The sequence below is a fragment of the Mustelus asterias genome, chromosome 1, assembly GCF_964213995.1.
Source record: "Mustelus asterias chromosome 1, sMusAst1.hap1.1, whole genome shotgun sequence".
Classification (NCBI taxonomy): domain Eukaryota; kingdom Metazoa; phylum Chordata; class Chondrichthyes; order Carcharhiniformes; family Triakidae; genus Mustelus; species Mustelus asterias.
This window is the reverse complement of record NC_135801.1, coordinates 47,370,541-47,389,949: the sequence shown is the minus strand read 5'-3', so window position 1 is coordinate 47,389,949 and position 19,409 is coordinate 47,370,541. Positions and strand designations below refer to the sequence as shown.

Genomic DNA, 19,409 nt, shown 5'->3' with positions numbered 1-19,409 from the left:
CATTTCCAGGGTTTTCCCTGAAGTCCCTTTGCAGTTGTCATTGAACCAGACTTTGGTCAACTGTCGCATCTGGCAGCCAGATAACTCGGGGTGTTTCTTACCCGTAAATAGATGTTCCATCTGTTCGTCACTAATCCAAGACGGAACCTGTCCACTGCGTACCTGCTCTTTGGTTTTCCCTTGGCTGTTCTATCATCCACTGTCCACATGCCCTGCATAAAGCCTGGTTCTGTTGTCCATCATCATCCTCTAATTTTTCCTTGATAATTTGATTGTCTTGGCATGTCTTCTAATACAGCGACCATATGGCTGCTGGCTATGTTCCCAGTCAGTTCCCCTTCAGCATCTTGCTGATTGTCCTCATTGATGGAACTTGGTGTCTGTTTAACCTGTTGGGTCAGAGCCCTAAGTTTATTGTCCAGGTCAGCTAAATCAAGGGTGTTGATGGTTGCTACCCCTGCCCTGTATGCTGTGGCCATGTCATTGACTAACTCTCTGTTGGATCTTTCCTGTCTTTCATCCATTCCTATCTTCCGTCCTAACAGTCTGCTAGTCAAGTGGAGATATAATCTCTTAAATTGGGGAGAGCACCACTCTGGCAGTTGGGTCCCAGCTATATCCACCACCAACGTGGTGAATGTTGTCATACAGGGTTTTCACTCTGTTTTAGGATCAATCCATTCTGTGGTCCGGGATGGTTTCAGGACAAATCGAGTGGGATGGTTTTGGGGTTGGCTTTGGCCCATTTCTTATTTCATACAATGCAAAGTTCCCCTCTGAGAGTCCCGGGGCACCGCTGCCTGAGCTCTAATCCTTTCTCTGGGCTGTTGGCCAGACATCCAATTTCAGGACACCCATTATTTGAAAATCCCCACCAATCCCCTGCTACGGTGACGCTAGGATACATTCAGCTGAACTGCCATTTGGTTTTTTGTATATCAGCCGCTGGTTGTTGCACCCAAACATTATACTCTTCTTTGGATACACCCATAACACACCATCCTCACATTCCCCCGCATCAGGTGGGGCAAACCATAAATAACCGGGATACCAAAAGTTCATCTTGCTTGGGGTGTCCTGCGTGCTTATCCCGATGATGAGTCCGATGAGGTAGATCCTAGGTTGCATCTTTGTCGTCATCTGTCGTTGTCCTGAGGAGATCAATGTATTTTCTGCTGTTATCACGTCTAATTTGATGTGTGTGTACATGTCCATGCTCCCTCGCCCGTTTTTTTTTGAACACTATCGACAGTGGTCAGGAGGACCCGGATATATCAGTTGTCGCTACCACTACCGAGCAAATTTTTGTTCCGCTTGATAAATGGACGAGTCGTGGAGTGGTCGGAAAAGAGCTTGTTTAAACTGGCCAGCAAAATCAAGGCGGTCTGTTTTATTCTAGCAGCAGTCACCATTAGGGATTCGAATAGCACTGGAGTCGGTCTGTAATGATCTGAAGAGGTGTCCATTCCATGAGTGTCTTGGAGTTTGATGGCAGAACGAATTTAAAATTTAGCACAAGTACCTCTAAGAATTTAAAGTTTTGCACAGTCGCCTCGATTATTTCAAAGTTTGGCACGGTTGCCTTAATGATTCGTCTTAACTGAAGAAAGGTGACCAAAGAGTATGGCTTTGGACTGTGTAGATAACCCAGTTAATCGTACTAGCAGTATACAGATGGTATGGGAATGAGTTGGTTGTACTTAACTGTGGATATTTTTACTGTCGGTCGGTCATGGTAGACCTGCAGGTTGAGGGATTTTGAGTGGGTGCTTCCATCAGAGATTCTTGTATCTTGCATTGGTCTGCATTGTACGTTGAATTTCATCATTTGGAGCACCTTCAATTCCTTCATTCAGCATTTCCGTGAACAAATTGCCCAACAGAGACTCATCCTCTGAACCATTTGTCTCATGGGGCTCCATCATTACCTCCTCACCTGGCCTCAATACCCTTGTCTGTTCGTTGAACTGTATTATCGGGTCTGTGTTTGGATCTGGGTTCGGGGTTCCTTTATCCTCGTTTCCCATTCTAATCAATCTGTGTCTGGTCCCTTACCCAGATGGGGGATGCAGCATCGGGTGTCCCCATCAAAATAACCTGGTGTCGTTTAGCCAGGGCCTCACTGTTGGGTGTGGGGCTAGTAAGGTTTGTGTTTATGGGGGAAATCCATAATGTTGCGAGTTATCTAGTGAGTTGCGCCAGTCCTCTGGGGTACGCAAGTCTCCTAGAGTCAGAGTCATAGAGGTTTACAGCTTGGAAACAGGCCCTTTGGCCCAACTTGTCCATCCCGCCCTTTTTTTTTAAAAGCCCCTAAGCTAATCCCAATTGCCCGCATTTGGCCCATATCCCTCTCTACCCATCGTACCCATGTAACTATCTAAATGCTTTTTAAAAGACAAAATTGTACCTGCCTCTACTACTACCTCTGGCAGCTTGTTCCAGACACTCACCACCCTCTGTGAGAAAAAAGTGCCCCTCTGGACCCTTTTTTGTATCTCTCCTCTCTCACCTTAAAACTATGCCCTCTACTTTTAGACTCCCCTACCTTTGGGAAAAGATATTGACTATCTACCTTGTCTATGTCCCTCATTATTTTATAGACCTCTATAAGATCACCCCGAAGTTTCCTACACTCCAGAGAAAAAAGTCCCAGTCTATCCAGCCTCTCCCTATAACTCGAGCCATCAAGTCCCGGTAGCATCCTAGTAAATCTTTTTTGCATTCTTTCTAGTTTAATAATATCCTTTCTATAATAGGGTGACCAGAATTGCACACAGTATTCCAAGTGTGGCCTTACCAATGTCTTGTACAACTTCAACAAGGCGTCCTGTTTTGTCTGGGTCGATCAATATCCCTAGGGGCGCTTCAGGTGTGGACGAGGCTCTGGGCTGTAACGTGGTAGGGATAAAGGTCCGGTCTGAACCTGAAAGTGGATGAGAAGGTGTCTGGGGGAATATATTTGCTGGGTGAGGCCATTCTGGTCACCTAATGTCATCCTCCCTTATCTCTAATGTGAAATGGTGGAAGTGATTATTCTGAGTCCCGTAAGCTTTCAGTTGATTGACGTGGAGCCAACTGGTTTTCCTGTTGGCGATCAGGGTCTTAAATACTGAGGGGCATATTTTGTCGGTGATGGTGTGCGGGCCAGCATATCTTGGGCACAAAGAACTGAGGTTGTAGAGGGAAATCATTACCTGCTGGCCAACTGGGCATATCGAAATATGCCTTGCTCTGTTTCTTTTTAATTCCTAATCGGACAGCCATGGCTAACTGGGCTGCTTTAATCTTTTTGGTTATCTGCTGGACGGCTTTCTCGTGGGTGAGCGCTGTGATAGCAGGCTCAGTTAAGTCAAACCCCAATAAGTATTCAGCTCCCCTCATAAGTCGGCCAGTCATTAATGTGTAGGGGGGTGAACCCAGTAGAACTAGAAACTGTATTGCGTACCATCCATGAGGGCAAAGGACGGAAATCCCATGTTTCCCATGCCTTGTTTTGCTGCACCGTCTGTCTCATGATCCCTTTTAGCATTCGGTTCATGCGCTCTATGATTCCACTGGATTGTGGATGGTAGGCAATGTGGAATTTCTGCTTGATGCCAAACATAGCCATAACGTTCTGCATCACCCGCCTGGTGAAATGTGTCCCTTTGTCGGACTCTGTGCTGCGGGGAAGATCCCATCGTGTAAACACCTGGGCGAATATATTTGCAGTGGCCTTAGCTGTGTTGGATCTAGTGGGGAATGCCTCGACCCATTTGCTGAAAGTGTCTATTATTACCAGGACTCACCAGAATAGATATTCGGAGGGAGGTGCACTATGGAGTCTATCCTTTTTTTCGATCCCCCTCTTCCCATGGGTAATCAGTATACCTAGGTATACTGACCTTGGGTTCCAAAATTTGGGTCTTTTTCAGGTTGACTTTGCAGCCTAATGAGTGGAGCAGTGCGAGTAATTCATCCAGCAATGTTATATGCTCCTCTTTGGTGTTAGTCAGTAACAATAAATCATCTACATATTGGACCAAGCACTCAGATCAGGAAAACTTATCTAGTCCGGTAGCTAATCACCTGTGGAAGATGGACAGGGAATTATGGAAACCCTGTGGTAGGCAAGTCCAAGTGTATTGCTGTCCCTGGAAGGTAAAGGCGAACTTGTACTGGCAAGACCGATTTTAAAGGGATGGACCAGAAACCGTTACTGATATCTTGTACCTTGAAAAACTTTGACTGGGCTCCCTGTCTCATATGGTGATGGGCCTTGTAGCTACTGTGGGAACCATGAGTGGGGTAACCTTATTTAATTCCCGATAATCGATCGTTAACCTTCATGATCCTTCTGCCTTTTTCACAGGCCTTATCGGTGCATTGTTTGTGGATATCACCCGTCTCAACACCCCCTGCTGAAATAGACTATCAATTACTTTGGTTACCTCCCCCTCTGCCTGTCTGGGAATACCGTATTGTCTCTGGTTTCAGGTCCAGCCCTTCAATTAACACCCCAGGTATCTGGCCGCAATCATGCTTATGCTGCGCAACACTCCGTTGTTTCTTTGAAGCACCTCCCTGATGGCTGGATCACTGCTAATTGTTAAGGGATCAAACCAGAATTCCCCTATTGTGTTAACCCTATTAGCAAATGTCCCGACTGGAATGATTGGCACTCATTGGACCAGTGGGGCTGCCTTGGTGGCCCCTGCATGCATGTGTCCTGTGAATCCTACTGAGTGTGATTGTGCCCGTAGTTGGCCAAGGGATGTCTGTCTTTAATTTTGATACATTCAGGGTAGTTTGGGAGCCTCCGGTATCCCAAAGGAATTCTACAAGATGGCCTCTTACCTCGCCGTTAACTCGGAGTCTCCCTATGCTCTCCCACCTGGTGCTACAGACCCAGGTTGGGGAGGCCGGACACCGTCAATCTAGGGTTCCATAGATGGGGACAGTTGGATATAGTGGGTAGGCTAGCGCTCACAGTATGCTGGGGTCTTCTATCGGTGGTGGGCGGTGCTCTCTCTCGTACTTAGGAGCTGGCCTAGCTGGTGGTAAACACAGTAAGAGTTTTAACACCAGGTTAAAGTCCAACAGGTTTATTTGGTAGCAAATACCATTTGCTTTCGGAGCGCTGCTCCTTCAACGGATGGAGTGGAAATTTCCAGTCCAACGCCGGCATCTCCACATCATGACTAGCTGGTGGTCTCAGGGACCATGTATATGGTGGCGGGGGTCTCCTACAATCTCGGGCGAAGTATCCTGGCTGCCCGCAATTAAAACATGACCCTCTATCCTGGGGCTGCTGTGTAAGATGGAGTGATACCTCTCTGGTATTGGTGATCCCCTCGACCCTCGTTTCTCCATACTGGACCTGGCTAGCCCTCATCAGAAGCATTCTCACTTCCCTTTCTGACCGTGACATTGGGGGTCCCTGAACTTCCTGTTCCAGACTCGAACGGAGTGTCAGAGAACCCATGCTTCATTGTGTGTGGTCTCTGTGGGGTCAAAATTAGCTTAGGCTTTCTTGCCTTCCTCTGTGGTGTGCGAGACTCATGTCCTAGCCCAGTTGGATGAATCGGCCTCATTTAATCTAGTCCAATCTAATTCCCCATGTACTCCCGTGAAGTGGATCCATAAATGACCGGCAAAGGCAGTTGAATGTTCCCCTTTCCTCTGTCTACATTTATTTAACCCATCTACAGGATCCCCTTGATTAAACCCTATCGTGGTCAATGTTGCTTCCTTGACCTCGTTTAAGGTTCCTTCCCCAATATTTTGAGGGGCTGGCAGGGCAGACCGTACAGACTTGCTTCAGCACATGACTAGCAGTTTCACTTCTTCCCTTTCATCTAGCCCATGCATTATCTTTTGCTGCCTAACATCCTCAAAGAAACTGTTTGGGTCAGCCGATGGCTCAAAGGTTGTGATTTTATTTGCGATTTCAGCCAATTGTGCCACCATAAACGGGGTCGTGTATGTAACAGCTGGGCCCTGAGACATCGGTACTGGGGGTGAATCTGGATGCGCGGTAGGTATGACTTCCCCTGGCAAAGATGGTGGTGGACCCCGATCCTCGGTTCGCGTAACGTACAGTTTAGCATTCTCTTTTACCTCTTCCCCAATCTGCATCCTCTATCTCCTCTTCCTCTACTATCCCGAAGGTACACATAAATTCGCTTTGAACTGATAATAGGGATTCCAGCTGTGAAATTTCTTGCTGGCATTTGGAGTAGTCAGTGATTGCCTGTCTCTGTTCCTTACTGGCTTGATGTAGCACTTTTATTGCTGCCTGCAGATCGATGCACTTGGCTTCCAATCATGCTACTGCCCGTTTGGCTTCACCTTTGGCCAAGACAGCGCGCTGGGTGTCTTGGCAGGCGCTCTCATGTTGGATCTGAAAATTGCCCAGATGTAATAAATTTGCCTGGTTGGTTCTTTTAAATTAATCTACTTCTCTATCCTTTTTGGCTCTTATTTGTTCTCTCCTCTCCTGCTGTTCCTTTCGTTTCTTAATCTCTTCCTCCTTTTTCCTCCTGTGCTCGCTTCGATTCCTCCAGTTCCTTATGAACTGTGTTTAATTCCTTTTCTGTTCCTAAGCAGCTCACCATGGCAGTTGCTTTCTCACATTTGCCTGCCCGTTTTCCCTGAACTTTCCTCAGATTGACCCAATACTTCTGTCCTCGGGACCCTGGTCCCGTCTCAGTATTGGCACAAAATTCTGCCCATAGGGCAGAATTTTTGTTTCCCATATGGGACACTTCTCTGTCTCTCTGCTGTTTCCTGCCATTCTATATTTTTCACGACAAGGGGTAGGGAGTTGATCGGACTGTGGGTACAACTTTGGGCTGTTCTGGTCCTAATCCCTCCGGATTCTAATGTGAACCTACGGAGTTTGCCCTATCCTCCTTTGTTAGTAACAACACACGCATAATAACAATTCCCGAAAGCAGTAATTTGTCCAATAAGGAGTTTACACCCGTTGGCTCTGAGTTTTAAGTAATCTTTCAATATAGACCTTTCACTCCCTTCGATTTACTTGAAATCCTGGCCGTTACGTGGGGCATTTGCCGTCTTAATTCGGGCTCAGGCTAAATCTCTAGGAATAATAGGTTCTGTGGGATTCGATATTGGAGCAACAAAGTTACTACTTGTCGATGTCCCGTCTGGGGTGCCAATTTGTTGTGCCTGCCGCACAGTCTGTTTTTGCCCTTATACAGTGGACAAAGAATTGCGAGTAGACTTCTTGTTAGTACAACAATATTTATTTAAACACAATCAATAATCACCCACCTAACCAACAATAAGTTATCTTACAGAAATACTAAAGTTCAAGTCCAATCCTAGACCTTGACCTGACTTTTGCGTGACTGGCAAGTACCCAAGCAGATATTGGCCTTTATCTGTGCGCTGGTCTCTGTAATCATAGAACATAGAACATAGAACATTACAGCACAGAACAGGCCCTTCGGCCCACGATGTTGTGCTGACCTTCATCTGAAACCAAGATCAAGCTATCCCACTCCCTACCATCCTGGTGTGCTCCATGTGCCTATCCAATAACCGCTTAAATGTTCCTAAAGTGTCTGACTCCACTATCACTGCAGGCAGTCCATTCCACACCCCAACCACTCTCTGCGTGAAGAACCTACCTCTGATATCCTTCCTATATCTCCCACCATGAACCCTATAGTTATGCCCCCTTGTAATAGCTCCATCCACCCGAGGAAATAGTCTTTGAACGTTCACTCGATCTATCCCCTTCATCATTTTATAAACCTCTATTAAGTCTCCCCTCAATCTCCTCCGCTCCAGAGAGAACAGCCCCAGCTCCCTCAACCTTTCCTCATAAGACCGACACTCCAAACCAGGCAGCATCCTGGTAAATCTCCTCTGCACTCTTTCCAGCGCTTCCACATCCTTCTTATAGTGAGGTGACCAGAACTGCACGCAATATTCCAAATGCGGTCTCACCAAGGTCCTGTACAGTTGCAGCATAACCCCACGGCTCTTAAACTCCAACCCCCTGTTAATAAAAGCTAACACACTATATGCCTTCTTCACAGCTCTATCCACTTGAGTGGCAACCTTTAGAGATCTGTGGATATGGACCCCAAGATCTCTCTGTTCCTCCACAGTCTTCAGAACCCTACCTTTGACCCTGTAATCCACATTTAAATTAGTCCTACCAAAATGAATCACCTCACATTTATCAGGGTTAAACTCCATTTGCCATTTTTCAGCCCAGCTTTGCATCCTATCTATGTCTCTTTGCAGCCTACAACAGCCCTCCACCTCATCCACTACTCCACCAATCTTGGTGTCATCAGCAAATTTACTGATCCACCCTTCAGCCCCCTCCTCTAAGTCATTAATAAAAATCACAAAGAGCAGACATCCTCTGCGTAGTCTGATCCTTTGGTCTGGTCTGGCACTCTGGCTCTGATCTTCCTTCCTTCTCGGGTGTGGTGGCTCTCCTCATGCTGGTCGTTGCTGGCCTTTGTTGTAGCTTGTTCGTGGGGTCGGAGAGAGAGCGATTCTTGGTTGCGCAGCACCCTTTATATCCCGTTGGTTTTCACACCCCTTTTGGCCATTGCCAATCAATCGATCAGGACTTGATCACCCTGTGGCACAGTAGCACAGTGGTTAGCACTGCTGCTTCACAGCTCCAGGGACCTGGGTTCGATTCCCGGCTTGGGTCACTGTCTGTGTGGAGTTTGCACATTCTCCACGTGTCTGCATGGGTTTCCTCCGGGTGCTCCGGTTTCCTCCCACTGTCCAAAGATGTGCGGGTTAGGTTGATTGGCCATGCTAAAAAAAAATTGCCCCTTAGTGTCCTGGGATGCGTAGATTAGAGGGATTAGCGGGTAAAATATGTAGGGATATGGGGGTAGGGCCTGGGTGGGATTGTGGTCGGTGCAGACTTGATGGGCCGAATGGCCTCTTTCTGTACTGTAGGGTTTCTATGATTGATAAAGTCCAATCGGGTGCTGCCACACCAATCTCGGTGTGTCCTCGGTAGGTGCTGGGGGCACGTAGGACATACCTCCATCCCAAATAAGGGGTTAAGGTCCTCCTATGTCAGTAAACAGCCCAATTTGACCAGAAAGTCTCCTTTTGTCCTGGAGGTGGCTCATATCCTGTGTATTCAGTCATCTGGGTTGCAGCCTGTTTATCTCTGTCTTTTAGGCTGCAGCCTGCTGTTTTAGTTCTTGCCCAATTGTCCCAGAGTGCTTTACAAATCACCATTTTAGGTGGCCTGTTTGGCCATAATCGCATGGAAACGGGCCCTTCAGCCCAACTTGTCCATGCTACCCTGATTTTTTTTTTAAAAACCTCTAAGCTAGTCCCAATTGCCCGCATTTGGCCCATATCCCTTGATACCCTTCTTACTCATGTAACTGTCTAAACGCTTTTTAAAAGACAAAATTGTACCTGTCTCTACTACTACCTCTGGCAGCTTGTTCCAGACACACGCTCTGTGTGAAAAAATTGCCCCTCTGGACACTTTTGTATCTCTCCCCTCTCACCTTAAACCTATGCCCTCTAGTTTTAGACTCCCCTACCTTTGGGAAAAGATATTGACTATCTAGCTTATCTATGCCCCTCATTATTTTAAAACCTCTATAAGATCACCCCTCAGCCTTCTACGCTCCAGAGAAAAAAGTCCCTGTCTATCCAGCGCCTCATAATTCAATCCATCAAGTCCTGGTAGCATCCTAGTAAATCTCTTCTGCACTCTTTCTAGTTTGATAATATCCTTTCATAATATAGGGTGACCGAACTGTACACAGTATTCCAAGTGTGGCCTTACCAATGTCTTGTAGAACTTCCAACAAGGTGTCCCAACTCCTGTATTCAATGTTCTCACCAATGAAACCAAGCATGCTGAATGTCGCCTTCACCACTCTGTCCACCTGTGACTCCACTTTCAAGGAGCTATGAACCTGTACCCCTAGATCTTTGTTCTGTAACTCTCCCCAACGCCCTACCAGTAACTGAGTAAGTCCTGCCCTGGTTCAATCTACCAAAATGCATCACCTCGCATTTATCTAAATTAAACTCCATCTGCCATTCGTCATCCACTGGCCCAATTGATGAAGATCCCATTGCAATCTGAGATGACCTTCACTGTCCACTATGCCACCAATATTGGTGTCATCTGCAAACTTACTAACCATGCCTCCTATATTCTCATCCAAATCATTAACATAAATGACAAATAACAGTGGACCCAGCACCAATCCCTGAGGCACACCGCTGATCGCAGGTCTCCAGTCTGGAAAAACAACCCTCGACACCACATTTTGGCTTCTATCATCAAGCCAATTTTGTATCCAATTAGCTACCTCATCCTGGATCCTGAGAGATTTAACCTTATGCAACAATCTATCATGCGGTACCTTGTCAAAGACCTTGCTGAAGTCCATGCAGACAACAACTGCACTGCCCTCATCTACCACCTTGATTTACCCCTTCAAAAAACTCAATCCCTCCCCCATATCATTGTGCATAGCACTGCACTGGTCATCGCCCCACATCCAATCAGGCCACATCCCCTGGCACACTTATGGTGCCCACAAGGCACTGGTGCAGTGCCAGGTGGGCACTGCCCGATGGGTACTGTCCAACCAAGTTCCTGACCACCCAGGGGCTTCAATGGCCTCCGATTCCCCTGGCATTGCCATCACACCTCTTCTCCGCTGGCGAGGTCACGCCGGTGAGGTGGTATGCATCTGAGAGACCAGAAGGTGCTGTGTGGGACCCTTTAATGTCATGTTGATCATGATGATTTGCTAATCGTCGTCTCGCCCAGAAAGGGTGAAAATTTGATCCTGCTGGCAGGACAGGGCCAGGAGCATTACATGTGGCATCAAACAGGGTGTGAACCTGATTTCTCACTTAACATGCGATCTTACCGATTGAACGGATTTACCAGAATGGTTCCAGATAATTCAGCAAAGGTCAAGTTCGGAGAAGCTTGTGTTATTCTACTTGAAACAAAGGAGGTTGTGGGAAGATTTGATAAACATAGAAAAGACTGTGACGGTTAGATGAAGAAATGCTGTCCTGATTCGCTGATCACGCAGGGGCTAGGGGTCAAGAGAGCAATTGCTACAGAGAAGTGGGAAATAATTTTTTTTTAAAGCAGCAAGTGGTAATGACTCAGAGCCTACAAATATGGTGGAAGTGGAGATGATTAATGATGTGAAAAGCAAACTGGAATTGGCATTTAAAGGAAATAAACTTGCAGGATTATGGCATCAGGTGGGGGAATGGGACTGATGAGATTCCTGTACAGATAGCTGGAATGGACTTGGTGGGGTAGATGAGGCGCCTCTTCCAGCATTGTAATGACTATTACCTCGGCTGCAAGTTTGAAAATTGATTCCACTATCCCAATCTACTACTGAGTTGTTTTCTTGCCAACTTGTTTATTATTTAAGAGCTATGAATGATGGAAACTTCTGTGGTTCAGTGTCAGATTTTGTTTAATAACTCTTTAAAGGTACTCTTTAAATCCAAGCTGTTGTTGATGATCATATTTGACATGCAATTTTTATATCCAGTTGTGACTTATTAGATCTATAAATATTTGTGCTGCATACAAGTTACCCTTGACATTTCATGGAGTTTGTCACCTGTTGAATATTGAAACTGATTTTCTCTTTCTTAGAAATTATTACATGTAAACATTTCATTTTAACCCTTTGTAAATTACTGTTTCTTAAGAATGAGGGGAGAGTCAAAAGGTAAATTTTCTTGTAATGTCATAGTAATGATGATAAACATGAAGTAAAAAAACTCTCTTTGTATCCATGGAAAGATATATTTCTACTGTTTCCTTCCAAAGATTGGGAAGTGAATATTCATCATTTTTTATTCCACATTACCACCCTAAACAGTAATGTACAATGGGCAGGCAATCCACTCCACCAGATTATCTCCCATGTGGCTGTAAATAATAAAATAACCAGAAGCCCAAAGGTTCAGGATCATTCTTTGGAATGTTCTGATATGGATTTGAGCTAATATTCATGGGAAAATACTTGCCTTCACCCCACTAGCGATAATCTAGTGGAATATATTGCCTGTCCATTGTAGAATCTGTCTGGTTTCCAAACCAGATTTGCAGTGTGAAGGAATAGCATAAGAATCATTTTGGCTCAATTCTACATCAGCAAGGTGGCTTAGTATTCGCACTGCTGTCTCATAGCACCAGGGACCCAAGTTCCGTTCCGGCTTGGGTCACTGTGCAGAGTCTGCACGTTCTCCCTGTGTTTGCATAGGTTTCTTCTGGGTGCTCTGGTTTCTTCCCACAGTTTGAAAGACGTGCTGGTTAGATGCATTGGCCATGCTAAATTCTCCTTCAGTATGCCCAGACAGTGTAGTGACTGGGGTTTTTTTTACAGTAACTTCATTGCAGTGTTAATGTAAGCCTACTTGTGACACAAGATATTTATTCATTTGACTATGGGCATTAGTACTGTAATATTTGTTCAGTGTTGAGCCATTGAATTTTTGATTTTCTTAAATTACAACCCCAGTAAACCATGGGTCTGAACATTTAGAACAGCTGTATGAGAAATGGTTGAAATTTTGATTTGATATTTGATTTATTATTGTCACATGTATTAGCATAGTGAAAAGTTGTTGCTTGCGCTATACAGACAAAACATACCGTTCATAGAGTGCAGAATGTAGTGTTACAGCCATAGCTAGGGTGTAGAGAAAGATCAACTTAATGCAAGGTAAGTCCATTCAAAAGTCTGACAGCAGCAAGGAAGAAACTGTTCTTGAGTCGGTTGGTACGTGACTTCAGACTTTTGTATCTTTTTCCTAATGGAAAAAGATGGGAGAGAGAATGTCCAGGGTGTGTGGAGTCTTTGATTATGCTGGCTGCTTTGCTAAGGCAGCGGGAAGTGTAGACAGTCAGAGGCTGGTTTGCGTGATGGATTGGGCTACGTTCACGACCTTTTGTAGTTCCTTGCGGTCTTGGGCAGAGCAGGAGCCATACCAAGCTGTGATACAACCAGAAAGAATGCTTTCTATGGTGCATCTGTAAAAGTTGGTGAGAGTTGTAGCTGACATGCCAAATTTCCTCAGTCTTCTGAGAAAGTAGAAGCTTTGGGCTTTCTTAACTATAGTGTTGGCATGGGGGGACCAGGATAGGCTGTTGGTGATCTGGACGCCTAAAAACTTGAAGCTCTTGACCCTTTCTACTTTGTCCCTGTTGATGTAGACAGCGGCATGTTCTCCTTTATGCTTCCTGAAGTTGATGACTATTTCCTTCATTTTGTTGACATTGAGGGAGAGATTATTGTTGCTGCACCAGTTCACCAGATTCTCTTTCTCATTCCTCGGTCTCATCATTGTTTGAAATCTGACCCACTACGGTGGTGTCGTCAACAAACTTGAAAATCGAATTGGAGGGGAATTTAACCCACAGTCATAGGTGTATAAGCTGTATAGTCGGGCGCTGAGAACACAGCCTTTTGGGGCACCAGTGTTGAGGATGATTGTGGAGGAGGTGTTGTTGCCGATCCTTACTGATTGTGGTCTGTGAGTTAGGAAGCTCAGGATCCAGTCGCAGAGAGAGGTGCCGAAGCCCAGGCCACGGAGTTTGGAGATGAGAATAATCGTGTTGAAGGCTGAGCTATAGTCAATAAATAGGCATCTGACATAACTTCAAATACCCTTTTGAAGTTGTGCTTTTATTTGCATTCTGATGTTTTGCACACCGATTCTTTTCTCCACACCAATTCTAACTGTTCTGTTGTGCATTTCCTGCACTTTCTCTTCAGCTGCTGGTCCTGTGGGATTACATAAACATATATATTCCCAATCCCTGCTGTTGAATAAAATATGCAAATGGGAGATTAACTCAGTCCAATTGTTATATTAATTTGGAATAATGGACAGATAATTTTAAGTGTTTAATAGAGTAAAAATATAAAGGACTGATACAGAATCGCTGGTTAATTGTTATCCTGATGTGATGAGAATTGAACCACACAGTTATTAATGACTTTTATGTCACCTACTTGAGTTAGATTGTTGCTGATGTATTATAGGGTCATTGAGTAATAGAATTATTATGGCAGAGAAAGAGGCCATTTAACTCATTGATCCTATGTACCTGATCTCTAGAGCAATCCAACCAGTCTCATTAGAAATCATAGAAACCCTACAGTGTAGAAAGAGGCCATTCGGCCCATCAAGTCTACACCGACCACAATCCCACCCAGGCCCTACCCCCATATCCCTACATATTTACCCACTAATCCCTCTAACCTACCCATCTCAAGACACTAAGGGGCAATTTTAGCATGGCCAATCAACCTAACCCGCACATCTTTGGACTGTGGGAGGAAACCGGAGCACCCGGAGGAAACCCACGCAGACACGAGGAGAATGTGCAAACTCCACACAGACAGTGACCCAAGCCGGGAATCGAACCCAGGTCCCTGGAGCTGTGAAGCAGCAGTGCTAACCACTGTGCCACCGTGCCACCCACTCTCATTGAGGTCCCATTGTCCCACTCTCATTACCAATTTGAGGATGATGTCCATTCAGAGTTGTGACTTTCTGCTAGGAGTCTTCATGCCATTGGACAGGCTGATTCTCAAACCACAGATCTTTGGGTACACGGGACAGGACATCTCAAGGTACTGAGATCTGAAGTACAGGGCTTTCTTCCTGTTCGCTCCTTCTCTGCCGTTGATCTGCATTATTATTAAGGTGTTTTGAACCAAAACATGATGCAACTTCATCAAAGTTGTCACCAAAATAAATAATTGGTAGCATGTTTTTCTGTCATTAATGTCAATGCTGCCATGCTTCAAGGAGAACTTCAGAGTGTCTTTAATGCATTTTCTTTGTCCTCCCTGGAAGTGGTAGCCACTTGAGAGTTGAGAAAACGGGACCTGGCGGGGAGATGCCTTTCAGCCATCCTGACCGTGTCCAGTCCGTTGTAATTGATTTTGCAAGAGTTTTGCCTGAATACTTGTAGAGTTGGATTCAATATGGCCATGGCATTTGTTTGGTCCTCTTAAATCTGGCGGATGCAACGGAGGCATTGCTGTTGGAATTCCTCTTGTGTTTGTGTGTGTCGTTGATACACAGTCCAGGTCTAATTGCAGTACAAAAGTGGTGACAACTGCTCTGTACACTAGGACTTTTGTTGACTTGCAGAGGTCTTTGCTGTCAAATACACTTTGAAGTCTATAGAAGGCTGAGCTGGCACAGCTGATCTGGTGTTGAATCCCCTTATTAGGGGTGGCATTTGAGAGAAGTGGCGAGCAAGGTGTGGAAAGTTCTCAATATTTTTCAGAGTCTCTCCTTTAATGTGTTTGGGAGATAAAATGTCTGGCTGACCAAGTCACAGGCCACCGTGCTGCCATGGGGCAGCACAGTGGTTAGGACTGCTGCCTCTCAGCTCCAAGGACCTGGGTTCAATTCCCGGCTTGGGTCACTGTCTGTGTGGAGTTTGTATGCTCTCCCTGTGTCTGTCTGCGTGGGTTTCCTCCGGTTTCCTCCCACAGTCCAAAGATATGCGGGTTAGATGCATTGGCCATGCAATTTAGCCCCTTAGTGTCCCGGGATGCGTAGGTTAGAGGGATTAGTGAGGTGAATATGTGGGGTGATAGATATAGGACCTGGGTGGATTGTGGTTGGTGCAGACTCGATGGGCCAAATGGCAGCCTCCTGCACTGTAGGGATTCTATGAAGGCTGTGTTGATATGGATTTTGCTTTGGCAACATTCAAGGGCAGGGCAAGTCTTTTGCATGCAGAATTGAAGAAATCAAGAGTGGCCAGCAAATCTAGTGCAGAGTGAATAACAACACTGCATTCTTCTGCATAATGTAGATCATGTATATCTATGGAGGCCTATGCTTAGGGAGCTAAGACATTGATCTTTCTCCTTTTGGATTTTTGGGCCTTACAATGTTTTGGTGCTAGGTGGACATTGATCACCAATAGAAGAAGTCAATGATCTGTCCAGCAGGCATCAGTCCTGCACATGGATTTAGTGATATATACATTGCTTCACTCTTTGACTCTTACGATGACCTAAATCCAGGAGGTGCCAGTGCTTTGATGTAGGATGCCTCCATGTAGCTTTGTATTTGTCCTTCTGATGGAGAGTAGTTGTTGTTATAATGAGGGTATTCTGAGCAGACTTTGTCAGCGGAGGGACATTATTTGTATTGTCTTTTTCCATCCTGCTTTTCCCAGTGGTTTCTCTTTCGACTTCAGAGTCACGGTCAACCCTGGCATCAAAGAGCCTCGAAGGATGACTTTTGAGATGGCAGTGAGGACTTGAGCAATGTCAGATTAGAACTTTTCCTGAACATCCAAATCCGAGAAGGGTCAGGGCATACGCATTGATTATGCTGGCATATTGATTACAGCTTATCTGTTGAAGTGTCATGAGCCTTTCATTTATGCAATTGGGGAGTTCTGGCAGTGCATCTCAGATTTGCCTATTTGACATGGCAAATCAACTCCATGGACATGAGGGTCGCTTCCACCTTTTCCTTTCCAATAGATGGTTTTTCCCTCGCTTGTTCCTTCAGCAGTCACGTCTCAAGAAGATGGGTCTCATGCAGGGCAGCGATGTCAATTTGGAGTTGTCTTAACTCACATTGTGATTACAGTTCTTCATTCTAGACAGTCAGTCTTGAGGTCATCCATGAGTGCTCTAAAATTCCAAGTTGCAGAATTTAGAGTTTCTTTCTTTGATCATGAAGATGGTGATCCCGCAGGGTGTGGTTTCCCCAGCCAGGAAAAGGTGGAATGGACTATTTTTGGGGCACCTTTACTAGCTCGCTCCCAACTAGTACAGAGAGTATCTTGAAGAGAACTGCTCAGATGCAAATGCATCCAATCATGGCTGTCCAACCATCTTCATGCCTATGTGTAGTGGTACAGTAGCTCACACTGCTGTCTCACAGTGCCAGGGATCCAGGTTTGATTCTGGCCTTGGGTGACTGTGTGGAGTTTGCAAGTTCTCCCCGTGTCTGCATGGATTTCCTCCAGGTGCTCCAGTTTCCTCCCACAGTGCAAAACTGTGCAGGTTAGGTGGATTGGCCCTGATCAATATGCAGGATTACAGGGATCGGGTGAGGCGGGCCTGGATAAGATGCTCTTTTGGAAATATGGTGCGGACTCTATGGCCTCCTCCTGCACTGCAGGGATTCTATGGATTCTTGACTAGGGACTCCCAGTTTCACACTGTGAACCTGTCATCAATTCTCCATTGCTGCAGGACTTGGCAAATGAATCCAAAACCTACACATGACTTTAATGTTTAATGTGGGAACCTTGGGGCACTGTCATTGCCCACGTGATCTTGACGGGTTAATGGTCAAATTTTGGTAATACAAGATGACTGGGACCATCATGTCACTAGTGAGAAGCATAACTTTCCTTTGTCTTTTCTGTGGTTGAGGACTTTTTGGACTGCACTTTGTCTGGCATTTCCTCCCTGACTTTGTCACAGTCGCTACCAGGAGCTCCCAGCAGCATAATTCAAGGAATTGTCGAAGTGCACAAGTTCCTCCACCATGTCAAGATGGACTCTTCCCAATCTATCCTCTTGGCCTAATAAGTTTGTTTCTCTCAAGTGCCCATTCAATTTCTAAGAAATCATTCATCATCTCAACTTCCACTGCCTTATGGTACCAGACAATTACCACTCGCTGTGTAAAAAGATCTTCCTTAGATTCCGTCCCCTATCTGTTGTCTAAAATCTTGCCACCTAGTTTTTCAGCCATAAGTTTTTCTTCGTCTACCTTCCCGAAACCTGTGAAAATCTTGTATACCTCTATTAAATCTACCTTCAGCCTCTTATGTTCCAAGGTTAACAGTCCCAACTTCTCAGCCTTGTCACTAAAATTCCTCAACCCTGGAACCAGTCTGCTTAATCCCCTCTTCCACCCTCCCAAGGATCCTCATACATCCTAAATAAAGTGTGCTGACCAGAACTGGGTGCAGTTCTCTAGTTGTGACCTTACTAGAGCTTTATGAATGTCCAGAATAACTTACTTGCTTTATTCCACAGATCTCTGAAGGCAGAAGTGCATGTTAGTAGGGTGGTGAAAAAGACATATGGGACACTTGCCATTTATCAATCGAAGCAGGGAAATCACGTTGGAGTTGTATGGAACTTTGGTGAGGCCACAGCTGAAGTATTGTGTGCAGTTCTGGTTGCCACATTATAGGAAAGATGTGATAGCACTGGATTGCCTGGAATGGAACATTTAAGTTATGAGGAGAGGTTGGGTAGGATTGGGTTGTTTTCATTGGAGCAGGGAAGACTGAGGGGCAACCTGATCAAGACGTTCAAAGTTGAGGGACATGGACAGAGTTGATGAGGAGCAGCTGTCCCCCATTGTTGAAGGGTCAGTCTATGTTCTATGAAGGATATCAGAGGTAGGTTCTTTACGCAGAGAGTGGTTGAACAAAGAACAAAGAACAGTACAGCACAGGAAACAGCCCCTTCGGCCCTCCAAGCCTGTGCCGCTCCTTGGTCCAACTAGACCAATCGTTTGTATCCCTCTACTGGGGTGTGGAATGGACTGCCTGCAGTGATAGTGGAGTCAGACACTTTAGGAACATTTAAGCGGTTATTGGATAGGCACATGGAGCACACCAGGATGATAGGGAGTGGGATAGCTTGATCTTGGTTTCAGATAAAGCTCGGCACAACATCGTGGGCCGAAGGGCCTGTTCTGTGCTGTACTGTTCTATGTTCTATGTAAGGGGACATAAGTTCAAGAAGGAGATTTAGGGGGCGACATGAGGAAAAACAGAGGGTGAAGATGGTCTGGAATGCGCTGCCTGGGAGGGTGGTAGAGCGGATTGCCTCACATTCTTTAAAAAGTATCTGGATGAACACTTGGCACACCATCGCATTCAGGGGTATGGGCCACGTGCTGGATTAGGTGGGAGTTCAGCTGTTTGTAGTTTCAGTGCAGACTCGTTGGGCCGAAGGGCCTCTTCTGTGCTGTATGATTCTATGATTTATTCATTAGATGGATAGTCACTTCACAGCTGACTTGTACAACTGTGATAAATGACTGGTTCATATTTATTATTATTTTCTTTCAGGCACAGGTCAATGATGACATCAGAGTGCTGGTCATTACTTTTATTGCTTAGTATTTTTTTGCTGAGCACAGAGGGATGGCCGACCAGAGAAGGATATGCTGCGAAACACTATCCACCATCGGTGCGATTGCGACATAAGGTATTAACTGTTTTTACTTTTCCCAAATGCATAATTTCTTGACCAAGTTATGTGTTAAATACCAGAATAACATGAATCCTAAATTGACAATATTGTTTGAGTCTTGCAGCAAATAAAATTTAGTGCAAGTGGCACTGTGGTGAAATTACACGATTGTACAATAGGCTA

At 45.4% G+C, this 19,409-nt stretch overlaps 1 protein-coding gene across 1 annotated transcript in view; it reads left to right on the top strand.

Moving 5' to 3' along the window:
- Positions 1-19,409, top strand: part of fstl5 (follistatin-like 5) — a 780,144-nt gene that overhangs the window by 82,602 nt on the left and 678,133 nt on the right. The window contains exon 2 of the mRNA XM_078209651.1: positions 19,103-19,241. Coding sequence (XP_078065777.1) covers positions 19,113-19,241 — 129 coding nt within the window. The 5' untranslated portion in view covers positions 19,103-19,112. The remainder of the gene's footprint in view (positions 1-19,102; positions 19,242-19,409) is intronic.